Genomic DNA, 16054 nt, shown 5'->3' with positions numbered 1-16054 from the left:
GAGAGGTCTTTGAGTTGTCAAAATGGTCTTGGCACATCCATGGGATAGAGAAAAAGCCAGTGTGATTGGTGGATGGTGAATTAGACAGAGTAAAATGAGGAATGAAGACAGAGAGTTAGCCAGGAGGCAGAGTATGGGTGTGTCAGCCAGGCCAGGTAGATTAGGATTTATTCTGATTAAAGTGAGTCCTATATTAACTCGTTTGTTCTTCACAGACACCTTGTGAGATTAGTTTTATCCCTCTTTATAGATGAAGTGGCTAAGGCTTAAATGAGGTTTAGTTAAGATAAAACATCTAGTAGGTGACAGAGCTGGGATTTGACCACCTGCTCGGGATGCCAGGGTCTCTTCTCTTCAACTACACCACAACTGCTCATTGCAAGCTGCCAATAGAAAATCAGCTGGACAATCTCCAGTGATTCTAGTCTAAAACTTCAAAGGATGTTTTGTGTGTGGGGTGAGGGGAGTAGTTTTGAAAGATGACTGGTGGCGAAGCTTCATGTAAGCTTCAGTCCCTTCACCTATTGAGCAGCCTTCGGGTGGATAATTAAGGCGTTGGAAATCCAGAGATCAGGAAAATGCAAGACAGCCTGTACAGATACCGAAGAGAGCAGCCAATCCAGGCCTGAGGTTTGGCCCATAGACATCTATTGCTCGGGCAGGTCAGATCGCCATTAAAAGTCCCAATGGAACAGATTTATAGAGATCCTCACTATTGCCCAGAGTCATGACTGCCTTAACGAGAAAGCAGATAATGTCTTGTCTTGCTATCATCTCATTATCTTGGATATGATGGTATTAGAAATAGAAGATAATTTAATGCTATTATTTTGCTGTGCTTCTTTGAAATAGAAAAATTAGTGCTTCTTTATAAATAGAGTTACCGCTTATTTATCAGAAGGAATTTGAACAAATACTTTAATAATGCTTAAGTGTGTGACTCACACATGAAATTTATCTTATTCAGATTGATGGCTTAGTAATCAAAATAAAGCCCTCTAACTTGTACCCACAAAATAAAGCAAATCACTCAGGATAGAACAAATTTTTTTTTTTTTTTTTAAATTTTAGCATGGCATTTGGTATAGGGAGAAAGAACACTTATTAGTGTTAATAATTCTAACGCTTAATAGTGTTGATAATTCTAGGACTAAAGTTTGTAAATTTAAAAGATCTTGAAATGAGTCATAAAGATTATTATCTCATAGTAGTTCTGGTTTTATTTGTTCTAATTCCAAAACTAAGGCAATTTACAGGGGCAAAAGCTCCTGGAATCCTAGGGAGGAAAAGAGTTAGCCCTGTTTCAGAAATAATGTTAATTCTACTATTTGAAAGTCCCTAGGGCGTGTTATTCTTATTGCTGTACCCCTTGTGCTTAGCACAGTGTCTAGAGTCTGGCACATAGTAGATGCCCAATAAACAGTCACCACATAAAAGTGGTAATTCAGCCAGACCTCACACGAATAAATTCTAGTAGAGAACAACCATCATTGCCATATGTGGCTTCTATAAACTGAACTACGGTTTACAAATTAACTAGAATCTTTTCTTTCAGTAACCCTCTCAAGAGAAGTTTTTTGTTTGTTTGTTTTTCATTTTCTTTCTCAGAATGTTGTCAGAGATTTGGCCTAGGTCCAGATACTTGAAGTACCATGAAAATTGTGACATTTATTTTGCTTTTTAAAGATAGTCTGTGCCCAAATTGTAATACTCCATAAGGATGGTACTTGTTTGAATGAATTACTCATGCTCTCCCTCCTTCTTCCTTTTTTTCTTAAAACAGGATAGAGACTCTTAATGGGACAACAATTCTCAAAAGGACAGAGCTTGAAGCAAAGCTGCAAGTTTTAAAGGTAATTTAATTTAATATAGTTAGGCACATTTTCCATCCTTGAATGTGTGAGTGGTCAAGTAAATACATATTTGAGGAATTGAGATAGCTCTTGAAGATGAAATTTTGTGATGAGTCTGAACTGCTGAATTATCAAGAGCCACAATTACCTTTGCAGGCACATAAATTTCCACAAACCAGTGCAAATTACTTTCTTCCTCCTGTATATCTATGCGGCTCAGGAAAGCACATCACTTGAAGAACTTTTCATTAATGCACCTGAGATCTCTCTTGATTTACATTTTGCTTGGGGGGAAAAAAAAAAACAAAGAAGGAGGAGCTGGTCTTTTCATTATTTTCCCAAGTGCTTGCTGCGTGTGTGTGTGTGTGTGTGTGTGTGTGTGTGAGAGAGAGAGAGGATAGAGAGAGAGAGAGAGAGAGAGAGAGAGAGAAAGAAGTTGTAGTATAAAAAATATTTCCTCAACATAAAAAAACATTTTGTAATTTCTTCATACAATTTTACATATATTTTGTTATATTTATTCTTATGTAACTTATTTTTCTTGCTTAATAAATATATCTTTTACTTTTAAGAGACCATTTAATTTATTGCTATTGATTTTTAAATTCGATTGTCTTGCTGAATTCCCTTTATTCTAATAAAATTTTCATAGATTCTCTTAGATTTTCCATATAGACATAATATCATCTGAAGATAATAAAAGTTTTGCCCCTTTACACTCAATTATTCAGCTAATTTAATTTTCTTCTTTTATAAGATTGGCTATAACCTTCAGTATTGTAAATAGTGACAGTTTTATTCTTGACTTTAAGGGAAATGCCTCTAGCATTTTATTGTTACATTTTTGTGAGGAGTAAACAGCACCTCACAATATATTTGGGTTTTTAAAACTGTCAAAAGTTATATATATATATATAATTTTTTTTTTGCAAAAGGAACATAGTCAGTAAATTTTAAGAAGTAAAACTGGCTTTGTCAGTCTTTTGTAGGAAAAAGAAAGAAATGTATAAAACAAACTGATGTTTTTTTAAAAACAAATTTTAAAAAATAAAAGGTTTATATTTCATGGAATAAAGTCCTTTTGCACAACACACATTTCATGTTTCTAAGCAATTTCTGTTCTTTGAACATTTTCTCTTCAAGTTTTAATGTATGTAATTAACTATTATTTTCTCTAACAAATGTATAGTTTTATAATATTTCAATCCTCTCTCAGACATCATGAGGACCTTAACATGCTTTAAATGTCTGTTTAAAGACCCAATCTTCCTTATTATTGCTTATTTTAGAGACTTTCATTATTTTTTAAAATGAAAAATATAGGTTTTCGTTCTAAATAGCTATTAGAGAATAGACTAACCTGTTGAATTGATGCTCTTGCTGTTGTTTCTAGTATTCTGTTCCTTACCTCTGGGTTTACTTTCCTTCTTGCTCTGATATTTCCTTCAGTGAGGATAAGTAGGTCTTCATTTTCTGGAAAAAAAAAAAACTACTTTATTGCTACTATTGAAAGTGTTTTGCTAGGCAATTAAATTATTCTATGTTGATGTTTTGTTTCCTTAGAACTTTTTGACATTTTTGTTTATGAGAGCTCCTAATTGTTTATTCTTTGTAAGTAATCTGCATTTCTGTATATTCTTCTGAAAGTTTTGAAGGTTTTCTTTTTATATTTAAGTCCAGAATTAATTTTTGTATTAGTGTGAGATACGGTTGCTTTTTTTTTTTTTTCATATGAAAACTTATGCAGGATGTTCCTCTAGTTGTCTGTAGTCCTTCTTTTCTCCTACTTGGCCTGCAGTGAAACCTCTATTTTTAAGCAAGTTCTGTATATGCATAGATATTCTTACAGGCTCCCTATTCTGATCCATTGATCAATTTGTTTCTCTCAAAGTTATTATATCCTTGTAATAAATATTGAGATATCTGAGTGGGCAAACCTTCCAGATTATTCTTGATCCTTTGATTGTATAAATTTTAGAATCAGATTGTCAAGCTCCATAAATAAATGTTTGAGTTTTGATTGATAGTACATTTTACATAGATAGATCGATTTGAGGAGAATTGACATCTGTATGGTATTGAGTTTTCTTACTGATAAAGAATTTCACCATTTTTAATTGTTTTATTTCTTGAAATGAAGTCTTATAATTATATGCAAATAGATTTTATAAATCTTTTTGTTAAATTTATTGTTTCATAATGTGAGTTTTGTTCTTACAGTTTATGAAAATTAATACTGTGATTGAGATTAATGTAAAGATATGTAAAATAAAAATTTTTCTATGCTATTATATTCAAACACTTTGTTAAACTACATAATTTCTAATAAATTACTTATAGATTATTTGGATTTTCTATAAAGATAGTAACTACCTGTAAAGAATGACATTTAGTTCTTTTATTTACTTCACTGGCTGGGACCTACAATATGACAATGAATAGAAACTTGACTTTAAAAGGAATTCTTTTGACTCTTTTCTGTTGGGAATGAGATGTTTCTATGAATATACTTTTTAGGTTAAAGAGGTTCCCTTCTATACTAAATTTGGTGGTAGTTTTTATAGTGCTTGTGTATTAAATTTTATCAAAGACTTTGCTTTTTGCATATCTTAAGATGGTTTCATTTTTTTTATTTTTAAAAATCTGTCAATATGGTAAATGACCTTTAAATATTTTGTAATGTAAAATCACCCTTGCATTTTTAAAATAAAACCAATCTGGTCATAATTTATAATCATTCTTTATATACTTGTATATTTGCTTTGCTAACATTTTCTCTAAGATTTTTGAGGGTAGCTTAATTTTACAGGTAGAATGGTTTGTACTTTTTTTTTCCCCTCAGACTTTCTTTAGTTTTGGTATCATTGAACTCTTTTCTTTTTTTTTTTTTTATTAATTTTTTAAGTTAATTAATTAATTTATTATGGTGACATTGATTAATGAAATCCAATAAGTTTCAGCTATACACTTTAACAGTGAGGCATATATATATTTACACTGTGTGTTCACCTCCCATTGTTAGATTTCTTTCTGTCACCACATATTTGACCCCTTTATGCCATCTACCTCTCCCACCCCCCTCCCCACTACCCTCTGGTAACCACTGGCCTATAGTCCACGTCATCATTGAACTCTTAGCATGAGTATCTTCCCCTTCTTGTTCTCTAGTAGAATACTTGTAACACTATCTGAATCATCAGGGCTTGAGGTTCTTTTTTGGTGGGAATAATTCTAAATTCTGTTTCAGTTTCTTTATTAGTTATAAGATTGTTCAAGCTTTCTATTTGTTTGTTTTGAGCCAGTTTTATTGAATTGTTTTGTTTGTAATGTTTTTAAATTTTCAAATTTATTTCATAAAGTTGATAATTCAACTTGTATCATCAGCTTTTTGTTTTCTATCACAACTGTGATTATATCCCCATTTTTATTTGTACTACTTTTTATGTTTTCCTTTTTTCTTAGTAATTGTCTCTAGAGGATTTTCTATTTTTCAGTCTTTTAAAAAACTAATATTTCAATTTGTGACAATCTTTCATCTTTTACTGGTTGCTTTTAAGATGTTCTTTTGTCTTTACTAATCTATAGTTTTACCAAGATGTGATTAGCTCTGGATTCATTTCTAAATTTGTACTGCTTAGAACTTAGAATTTGCAGTGCCCTTTCAAGCCAAAGGCTTGTGACTTTCTTAAGTTTTGGAAAACTATCAGCTTGATCTCTTTGAATATACTATTGACCCTGAACAACATGAATTTGAACTGCACAGGTTTACTTATACACAATTTTTTTTCATCTTGTAAACAAATGATGTAAATTATGACATTGATAAATACAGTACTGTAAATGTGTTTTCTCTTCCTTATGATTTTCTTAATAATATTTTCTTTTCTCTAACTTACTTTATTGTAAGAATATATTATGTGAGACATATAACATAAAAGTATGTGTTAATCAACTATGTTATTGATAAGGCTTCTTGTCAACAGTAGGCTATTAGTAGTTAGGCTTTGGGGGAGTAAAAAAGTTATATGCAGATTTTTGACTGGGTGGGTCTGTGTTCCTAATCCCCTTGTTCTTCAAAGGTCAACTGTACCTTTTCCACCATTCCCTGAATTATCTTCTAGAGTTTCTGTTAGACATATTTTAGAGTCCCTTGATTTATCTTCTATACTTCCTAACTGCTCTTTCATATTTTGCATTACTTTATTTATGTTCTTTTTAAAATTTCTTAGTAATATTGTCAATAATGTTGTCTGTGTTATGTATAGAATGTGTTTTTATGTTGAGTTTTAAAAATTAATTAATTTTTTATTTTCAAATAGTCCCTTTTCAATTAGAGGAGCACAGCTCATTCCTCCCCACTCATGTATCTTCCTTTGAAAATGGGGACAAAAAGATTATTGCTGAACTTCTCTACCCTTGTTATGTTTATGGCCAAGTTCTTTCAATAAAGGAGTTAATGCATCTGGAAAAAATAGTTCTTTTTCTTGTTTATCTATTCTTGTTTTATTTCTTTGTTTCAAAGTTCTTGTTCTTATTAACATTGATCTAATTTCTTTCTCAAAGGATTGTTATTATTCTTATTTTAAAATCTTTGGACAATTTTCTATTTTTGTTTTATTTGGAGAGAATCCATGTACTGATTATCAGTTTTGTTGTCTTTCTTGTCACAAAATTTTGTGGATATTTTGAAGTTTAAATTGCCCACTTCCCTTGCATAGTGGCCTCTCCTTTTTGCTCAGTGTGATAGATAGTTAGGCAGTTGCCTCAACTCTTCACTTCAAGGCTCCCAATCCAGAGTAAGGCCTGGCAGCTTGGATGCCTTCCCTGAAGGGTCAGTGTGCTGCTTGGCTCAGGTCAAGAGGCTGCATTTATGTACTCCTGCCTCACTACGTACAACTCTGCATGAGCCATAGAATCATCAGCCTCTTTCCCCAACCTCCTTTTTTATGGTAGTCAGGTTTCAGCTAAGGTTCTTTTCTCAAGCAGGAAACTTGTCTATGTCTTATGCTACATAAATGCATTTGAACTGTACATCATCATAAGATCCAAATTCCTAGCTACCTCTTTCTACTTTTCCAGGTCCAGCAGACCCTTAGATTTATTCCTATATACCTTCTTGCATTTGTGTTTCTTTTTCAATCTTGAACTTATGAGATTTTTCAGTTCATCTCTTGAGCCAGAAATATCTGAGTCTGACCTATAATCACTGTCAGGCTGGCTTCCCCTTCACACAGTGACATTTAGTTGGCGTGTCATATGTAAGTGTGCATTCTGTCCCTCGAAGACTCCGTGTATTTAGGGATTCCCTTTCCCTTGACCTATGATTCAGATGTTTAACATGAAAACAGTGCACCCAATGGGCTGGCTGGGGGAGTTACTTTTTAATCTAGCTCTATTATTTATTGAGTTTGTAGGTCCTGGGAAATATTTTGCTACATTGAACCTTTATTTTCTAATCTAGAACTTTTTTGGTCAGTTAGAAAAATTAAACAGCATATTATCTGTGAAAGCACTATAAAAGTAGCAAGGTGCCATGGAAATGTTCCGTTGTATATCGGTCTCATGTAGATTGAAAATATATCCAAAATATCTGATCTTTGATAATTGCGTGTTGTTTCAGGAAGCCATTTTTAAATATATTCATTCAGTCAATATTTACTGAGTAGCCTCTATGCACCAGTCACTGACCAAGGCACAGTGAGGGGATATGGCCCAGTATGGTTAGATACACATGTACTTTAATTTTCTTCTCATGACGAGAAATTAAATTTGTCTAAATATACAACTCTTTAATAATAGGCAGAAACAGACTGTGAGGAAAATAGGGAAGCTTAGATATGAACTAAAACTCTTAGTCACTTTGACACATCTGCTCTTTACACTGGTATTTTCTCGGTTTTAAGTGATGACATACTTAGATGATTGGGCTAAAGCATCAGATTAGATATTCTAAGACCTTAATTTTTTTAAATAAAAATTAACCATGTCAAGTCCCTGACTTTGTATTTTTGGATAGCAGGTGCAGAAATACAATTTCTCCATCTCTCTATATATAGTTTGACTGTTAACCTATCTTTATGCTCCCCTACTGGACTCTATACTCTTGCAGGAGATAACCCTCTATAAGAAAGAAGAATGGGGTTGATACATAGGCCAGAACCTTGTTATTTCCTTGGGTACCTAACTCTGACCTTCACATGGCCACAGGTTTAAACAGACAACAAGAGTTGTGATTCAGGTAGCCCAGCAGTCTCATAGCCATATAAACTATATTATAGTACAGAAAAAATAAGAAATTATTTTTTTAGCCAGGCATGTTATGGCTTTGATTTATTGCTTGCATATTATATTGGCAACCATAAGGATTGCCGCTAAATGTTACTGTTATCAAGGATTGGAAAATCCTGTCTAATGATTGTTTAGTCTCTGAATTGAGGAAGCAGCCATTTTCCCCTTAAGCATTTGACATTCTTGTAATTTTATTTTCTTTTCCTTAGGCCTTCCTCTTCCAAATGTACTTTTTTTCTCTTCCTTTTTAGCCTTCATCTGCCCTTTCCAAATCGCTTCATATGAAAGACCCCTAGGCTGCCTTTCTCCTGGCACAAGTGTCCATAGGCAAATCTGAGCTGTGTCTGTCTGTTGGGCTGGCTGTGGGGATCTGAAATGGCAAAGGAAGTGATGGAGGAGAGGACAAAGAAAAGGAGGGAGAATAAGCCTTTGATGGTGCCTTGTCATATGCCTTTCGCCTTGTTGGCTTTTGAGTCTCATCGTCTCAGCCCAGTCTGTGAGCTAGGCCAGGTCTCACGTGCTCTCTTAACCATCACGGCATCCACTTCATTCCTGCCTGGGACCACAGCTCTCATGTGCTGGGCAACAAATGAAGGAAGCAGTTAAGAAATCAAGGTGCTTAGCAGTGTTCTAAATTTTGCCTTCCAAAGAAGCCTTTCAGAACAGGTTGACTTCCTCTTTTTGGTATGGAAAATAAATAGATGTTCAGCAGAAAAAACTGTTTTAGTGCCCCAGGCTTTTATAGGATGATGATGGTATTTATTGAACATTTACTAAACTCCGGTCACTTTTCTAAACATTTTACATCTGCTAACTCATTTAATCCTCATGATAATTCTAGGGTTTAGGTTTTATTACTGTCTTCCTCTTGCAGATAAGGGAAGCCTACAGAGTAAATCCTTCCCTAAACAGATAGTAAATGCACACAAACTCAAGCAATATGTTTCTATAATTTTTTTAAAATAAAAATATAAATGTCATTCTTTCTATTATCTGTTATTTTTATTGTTTCTATTATTTCAATTGTTTCTATTTGAAATGATGTCATTGTTTCAACTTGTTGTTGCTACTAATCTAGTAATAATCAAGAAATAATCTATTTCTTGAGAAAGTAGTGTTCCCAGTTTCCTCCTTTTATACAGAATTTTTTTTTCAAATGAATGAGAGGGGTTGTTAGTGCTAGAAAGAAAGAAAAAAGTTTTAATTTTAATCACAACACCTAGAAGCAAATTGCTGTCTTCACTAGAGTTTCCTAATAATTAGCACTTTTTTTCTTTTTTTCTCAGCAAAACTTGAAGAAGAAATGGGTGGAGTTCAGATCTCTGCAGTTACAGGAACAGCGCTTGCTTCATGGTAAATGTGATTTCCTGTTCAGAAACCACACTAACATTTCACCCCTTCAGTATTTCTGCCTCTCAGTAGCTTTAAGATAATCATCATTACAAGAAAAAAGTTGTCTACATAGATAAAGAATACTAGTTTGTGTTTCTTTGGTGTGATCTTTGGAGTGATCTATATATTAGGAGGAGGGACAGGTTAAGTCATATAACCTCCTCCATACACATAATATATATGCACATGAAAATGCACACACGCATGCATGCACATGCATGCATGCACACGCTTGCAAGAGGCATCTAGAGATTTTAGAGGAGTGGTAGGAATGATTGCCCAATTTCAGCAAATGAATGAAATTCCTGAGAACAGTCATGGCTCAGGGGCCGTGTAGTTCTCAGAAGCTATTGAGGCTGGAATGGTAGCATGCTTCTTGGGTAGAACTCTTATCATTTGTTCAAACAGTGTAAGTTACATTAATACAGAGAAATTCTCCTTCGTGACCTTCAAACCCAAGACGCAAATGAGAATGATTATTATAACAGTAAATTCATGGTTCTTACCTTTGTGCACATTATAAGGGAAGGGCTGAGTTTAAAATCTGTTGATTTAACATTTGCTGTGTGACTAGCATAACCTGAGGAATGAACTTAGATGTACAAATAATTCACCAAAACCACTATCTATGTGGGTGTGTGAAATGTAGGTTATGTCTTCTTCAGATAATACTTGGCTAAAGTCTCTATTTATATCTAGATATCTGTCAAAAGTGATAATCTGTTTACAGGAAAAAAAATACATTTAACTTTTAATTAGGCACTAATTTATGGCTTAGAGGTTTGTGTTGAGGTTGTTTTTTTTTTAAATAAAATGTTATGTATGATTTACCTTTTTTAATGCTTTTAAGTTAGTATTTTAAAAATTCGTAATAGATTCTTTTTAAGGTCTGAAAATGGCTAGCAAGACATGGGTACAAAATTCAACGACTTTCTGGATTTCTGTAGACTCAAAGGTGATTGGAAAACCTTTTGACTCCACTTCTGGAGCATTTTTTGAGTGGAGATGGGGTTTGGCCTGAAAAATGTAGGCAGTCCTGGTATTCTGTGGGGATGGCTTTGTATTAACAAGGTCCTTAGCTCAGAATCAAGGAGACTGACTCCTTTTAAGGCCATTGTTGTACCTATTTTTTGAGAGATTGAAAGAATTCTTCTTTAGTTTACTTTTTCTAGACCTAGAATTAATAATCATGGCGTGAGATTGTACAAAGCAATTCCTCTCCAATCAACTTGTTGCAAGATGAAATAAAGTAGCTTGTATTAGCAAGAAGGAAAAAGCATTATGATTAGTCACTGTAGGGCTGGCCATACTCAATTTTGCAGATCAAGTGGAAAAATAAACAGTCTCTTTACATTGTCAACCAAGGACAAAGGAAGTAACAGTAGGTAACCAGCACAAAATAAAACCACTTCTGAGTGTGCAGTGTTCTATTACTTTTCCTGAAACAAAGTCACCTTCTAATTACAGTGGTCCCTCAGTATCTGTGAGGTATTGGTTTCAGGACCTCTCTGGTTCCAAAATCTGAGGATACTCAAGTCCTTTATGTAAAATGCCGTAGTATTTGCATATAACCCATATTTTCACATAGGCTACAGCAGGGGATGCCTACACATTACTTCATTCATATGGATTCAGCATAGTGCTTATGCTGTGGCAAATTCAAATTTTGTTTTTCGGAACTTCCTGGGATTTTTTCCCCCCAATATTTTCAATCCACTGTTGTTTGAATCTGTGGATGTGAAACATGCTTTTTCAGCTAGTATTACAAATAACATCCTTTCTTTTAGTAGCGTACCAACCAATTCAGTATAGAAGCAAGCGAGGTATGGACAAGATGTTGGTGTGTGATTAAAATCAGAGTTTGGAAATCTCAGACATATATGAAAGGCTGATGAAAAAATTCAGCTAAGCAGATAAAATTCAACTTTTTCCCAATGAGTTATTACTTATTTGAGGACAGGGCTGTTTTCTGAGCATAGTACCATTCCAGAGCATTAAGTATTAAAAATATTCTAAAAGAAACTTGGAATATTGAGGCTGGAGGATATTCTTTCTGTTTTAAACACCTTTGAATACTCTATAATGAGATTACAGGTTTTATATTATTTATTTTTTAATTAGTTCAAGTATACAGCGCAATGGTTAGGCATGTATACAATTTGTAAAGTGATCCCCTGGGTTACACTAGTACCTATCTCACACCTGCCAGAATGGCTATCATCAATAAATCAAAAAACAAGTATTGGTGAGGGTGCGGAGAAAAGGGAACTCTCATACACTGTTGGTGGGATTGCACATTGGTAGGGCCACTGTGGAAAACAGTTTGGAGGTTCCTCAAAAACTTAAAAATAAATATCCAAATAATAGATATCACTTTTTAACCCAGCAATTGCACTTCTGGATATTTATCCAGAGAAAACCAAAATACTAATTCATAAAGATTTATACACCTCTGTGTTCTCTGCAGCACTATTTACAATAGCCAAGATATGGAAGGTGTAAGTTTTGTAACTGTTTTCTATACACTTCAAACAATGTCATAATAATTTTATAATTATTAAAAAAGACAATAGTTTAATTATATTTATAGGCAGTCTAAACAAAAGACAATAATGTAATTTAAAATCATGGGAACTAAATAGAGAAAATCCATAAGACAACATTGCCCCAAGTGTATTCTTTAGAATCCCATTTCTATGAGACATTTAATAAAAGGTTTCAGGGTCACTTCAGTTAAAAAAACGATCTCTTTGGAAATTTACAAGTCATACTGGTGTTCTGTCAGATGAATTGAACTGTTCTCATATGAAAATCTGTTTAAATTTATTTAGTCTAGCATTATCATTTTGATGACCATGGGACCCTTTAATATGGACAGTAGTCCATGATCAATAGTTTGGGAAATCCCACTATAAGTTTCATCAAATGACTTCATAAACAATCACTTATTCATGCAAGTCAAAGCTCAGTGAAAAATAATATTCACCCACACTATTTCCTGGACCCTTTTAAGATACATTTTGATGTATTTATTTGTAGGAAGTGATGCTTAGATCAATTCCACTGTAAACTTTGTTTTCTGCATTCTAGGTGATGCAGCTAACTGCCCAAGTTTAGAAAACATGGACATAGATGAATCAATATTATTTGGAACCCTGCCTGGGGCAGGCCCTGCCCTCCTGGACCGGAATCGATTTTCCAGTGAGAGTAGCTGTAAGAGCTGGCTGAGCACCATGACGATGGACAGCGAGGATGGCTACCAGACGTGTATGTCAGAGGACTCGAGCAGAGGAGCCTTCAGCAGGCAGACAAGCACAGATGATGAGTGCTTTGTCCTCAAGGATGGGGATGATTTTCTGAAGAGGTCATCTTCAAGGAAAAATCGGAGCATCAGTACTGCCAGCAGTGGGTCCATGTCTCCCTTGTGGGAAAGCAATTTCTCAAGCGCGTTTGGGACCCTACCCCGGAAAAGCAGAAGAGGAAGTGTCCGGAAACAACTCTTAAAATTCATCCCTGGCCTTCACCGCCCTGTGGAAGAGGAAGAGAGTCGCTTTTGATGGCTTGTGGTGCCCTTTCATAGGCGCTTATTTCATAAATATCGCTAGATCAACTTCACCCAGTTTAGTGGGAAAGTGCAGATAGATTGCAAAACTGACATCCTATTTCATGACAATAGTGACTTTTATTTAAATTTTTCTATTATTATTTTTGTTTCTTAAATCATTTTCCAACTAGGGCAGCTTGAGTTCTAAGCAGACAGTAGGGAAATAAAGTTTTAAGTTAGATAATGTAACAAATTAACCAAGTGCTTGCTCATTTTATGCTGTTTGTGAATGCAGGAGTAATATTTATTTTCTAGATTATCCACGTAAAAAAAATTGAGAACTTTTGGAGTCGAGTGTAAATAAAGATGACAGAATACAATTATTTGGAATATCTTCTGCAGGTTAATAGGTAGGTTTCAAAAGTTTATATTAACTTAATCTCAGTAGCCTCCAGGGGAGCCTTAATAATAGGCAATTTTGAATGTTACTCTTTAAATCTATGAAAAATTATAAACAAAGAAACTCATTAGCCATTTCGTATCTACAGTGATAATAAAGAAGGAAATATAAGATTTAATACGAGAGTTTATGCTTCATGAGATCCATGGAAAGATATTGTCTAAGATGGGATCTGAGGAAGATTATGATAAGGCTTTTTTTTTTTTTTAATAAGCAGCCTAAACAAAATGGGTGGGAATGTCATTCTTACTCAGTTCATTTTTTGTTCTGTGTAAACTGATGACTCAAGATCTTACAGCTTTGTGTTTGTTTTTTTTTTTTAAACAAATGTCTAAAATTTGAAAAATTAGAGTTAGGAAAAAGGTTTTCCTACTATAAATTTTTTTCACATTACCCTTCACTTTGTATTATATATTCCAAATAGTTACTGCCTCACCACTCATTTGTCTATTATGTTGTTATTACATTACTTCTAGCCATTCAATCACATTTTTATTCTATACCCATTAAAGTCCATGATTTTTCTGTTCTGGTGATACAGCTGCTCATTACCTATATTCTAGAGTAGATAATCCAGACAATGTAATAAATAACCTTTACTCATTTTAAGTTTTGTGTGTGTGTGTGTGTGTGTGTGTGTGTGTGAGAGAGAGAGAGAGAGAGAGAGTTTGGGAGAAATCAATAGTTGACTTTGAGTGGAATTGTTATGCTTAAATAAACTGAATAAAGAATGAGTCATATTGAAGGAAAAAAAGAGAAGGGTAGGAAGCTTGTAGAGTAAGAAATAAATAATAAAGTTAAATATAAAATTAAAATGCTAATTGAGACCTGCTTTCTATTAATTCTTTGAACTCAAAAGCATCCAGTGGTCTTTGCTTGAGAATCATTCATATGAAAAGCAGCATGCAGATTGTTTCACAGAAACAGCAGCAATCCTATTTACCATTTACTGAATGCCTAGTAGGTTAAAGATGTTTTTCATGTGATCCCTGAAATAACCCTGTATATAGGTGTTAGGCATACCGATAAGGAAGCAGGAATTCTGAGAAGTTCCCATGGTCAGTGACAGGGCTGAAATTGGAAGCCAGTTCTTCCTGACTCTAGCCTATTCTCTTAGTATCCCTAAATATCGTTTATTCTTTTGCTGGTTCTGTGTAGTTATCACCATAAAACTCTCTTCCCCCAAATACTAAAAATGCACAATTGTAGATATTGCATGAATAAGAATATTGTCTTAGATAAATAGGAGGATAAACACATTTAGGACGACCCTTCCTCTTGGTCTCCACAAGCAAGTTTTCAGATATAGGCACATCAATAACTGCATGGTTAGTAATACATTTATTTTCAACAAGGGCTTGCAAACCAGTTGTGATTTGACTGATAGTGCTTATTTCTTACTGTAGATTAGAATTATCATGTTAAATATCTGCTTACATGAATGCAGCATTTCCTTTTAATCCTATTTCACGGAGGTCTACAGAAAGAAATATCACATTTATTTGAGGAAAGATGGCTTTACTGTCTTCTGCAATATGAATGATGTTTTGAGGACTACCACAGGTCATCTGGGAAAACAGACTAGAGATCATTTACTTTTTTGTGGCTTTAAGTGTTAAATATAGTGCAATACTTCTTTATTACAGTAAACATCAAACCCAAAAGGCACAGGAAAGGGATATAGCAAGTTCCACTGTAATCTGTGATAAGAATTAGAGTCCAGAGTTAGATATGTTCTGGAAAAAAAGAAAAGCACTTTTTAACCAAAGTACAAGAAGCAAGTGCATGTCAAGTTTTGTGTGTTCACAAGTTGTGAGAAAACTAGAAATGTGGGTAAACTTCTCACAGCATAGCTTTCAGACTGCTTATGACTTCAATAGGGCTTTAAAAGATTTCATTTATCTAATCTTATGGTGAACAATGACTCAGTTTGATGCAATTTACTAAGAAAAGAATTGAAAAAGCGAAGAGGTTTTTTTAAACTCCCAAATTGTTATGTAATATTGATGAATTGCATTAATTGAAAATTTGTTATGAAAATGTATTTTCTAGTATGGCATTGCTAAACCAAATTTAAGTGAAGCATATTGAGAATTATTCTCTCATGGGCTAAAGAAACACCACATGTCAAAGAGTTTGGAACTATATTTATGAAATGAACTTTTATTCATCACCTTCTACTTTGCAATTCTTTATTATCTTAATTACATGATACAAACAGTATTAAAAATACTTGTTTGAACTAAATAAATCAATCATGGACACAGATTGTGTATAATGATCAGAAAGTATAAGTATCTATGGATGTATATAACTTAAGTACAGTAGATAATACATAACAATTATATTAAATCGTTCAGATCACAAAATTCTTGGTTCTTTATATTCATTTTCTTGCAAAATTATGGGCAATAAAATAAACATTTGATACCTTTCTGAAATAAAATATGCTATTATTCAGTATTGGAAATTTTTCTCTTCTCTGCTCCTCTATCTCTTTTTGTCTGTCTCTTTCCC

At 33.8% G+C, this 16054-nt stretch overlaps 1 protein-coding gene across 2 annotated transcripts in view; it reads left to right on the top strand.

Annotated features, from left to right (window-relative positions):
* CYTIP (cytohesin 1 interacting protein) overlaps nt 1-14299 on the top strand; it is a 66752-nt gene extending 52453 nt beyond the window's left edge. For both annotated transcript variants that reach the window (XM_006921092.3, XM_006921091.2), the window contains 3 exons: nt 1784-1853; nt 9428-9494; nt 12624-14299. In XM_006921092.3, the coding sequence (XP_006921154.1) occupies nt 1784-1853; nt 9428-9494; nt 12624-13090 (604 nt within the window). In that variant the 3' untranslated portion in view covers nt 13091-14299. The remainder of the gene's footprint in view (nt 1-1783; nt 1854-9427; nt 9495-12623) is intronic.
* The last annotated feature ends 1755 nt before the right edge of the window (nt 14300-16054 follow it).

This window comes from Pteropus alecto, unplaced genomic scaffold (assembly GCF_000325575.1).
Source record: "Pteropus alecto unplaced genomic scaffold, ASM32557v1 scaffold3, whole genome shotgun sequence".
Lineage (NCBI taxonomy): Eukaryota > Metazoa > Chordata > Mammalia > Chiroptera > Pteropodidae > Pteropus > Pteropus alecto.
The sequence above is the reverse complement of the archived record's forward strand: the minus strand, read 5'-3'. Positions and strand labels throughout refer to the sequence as shown.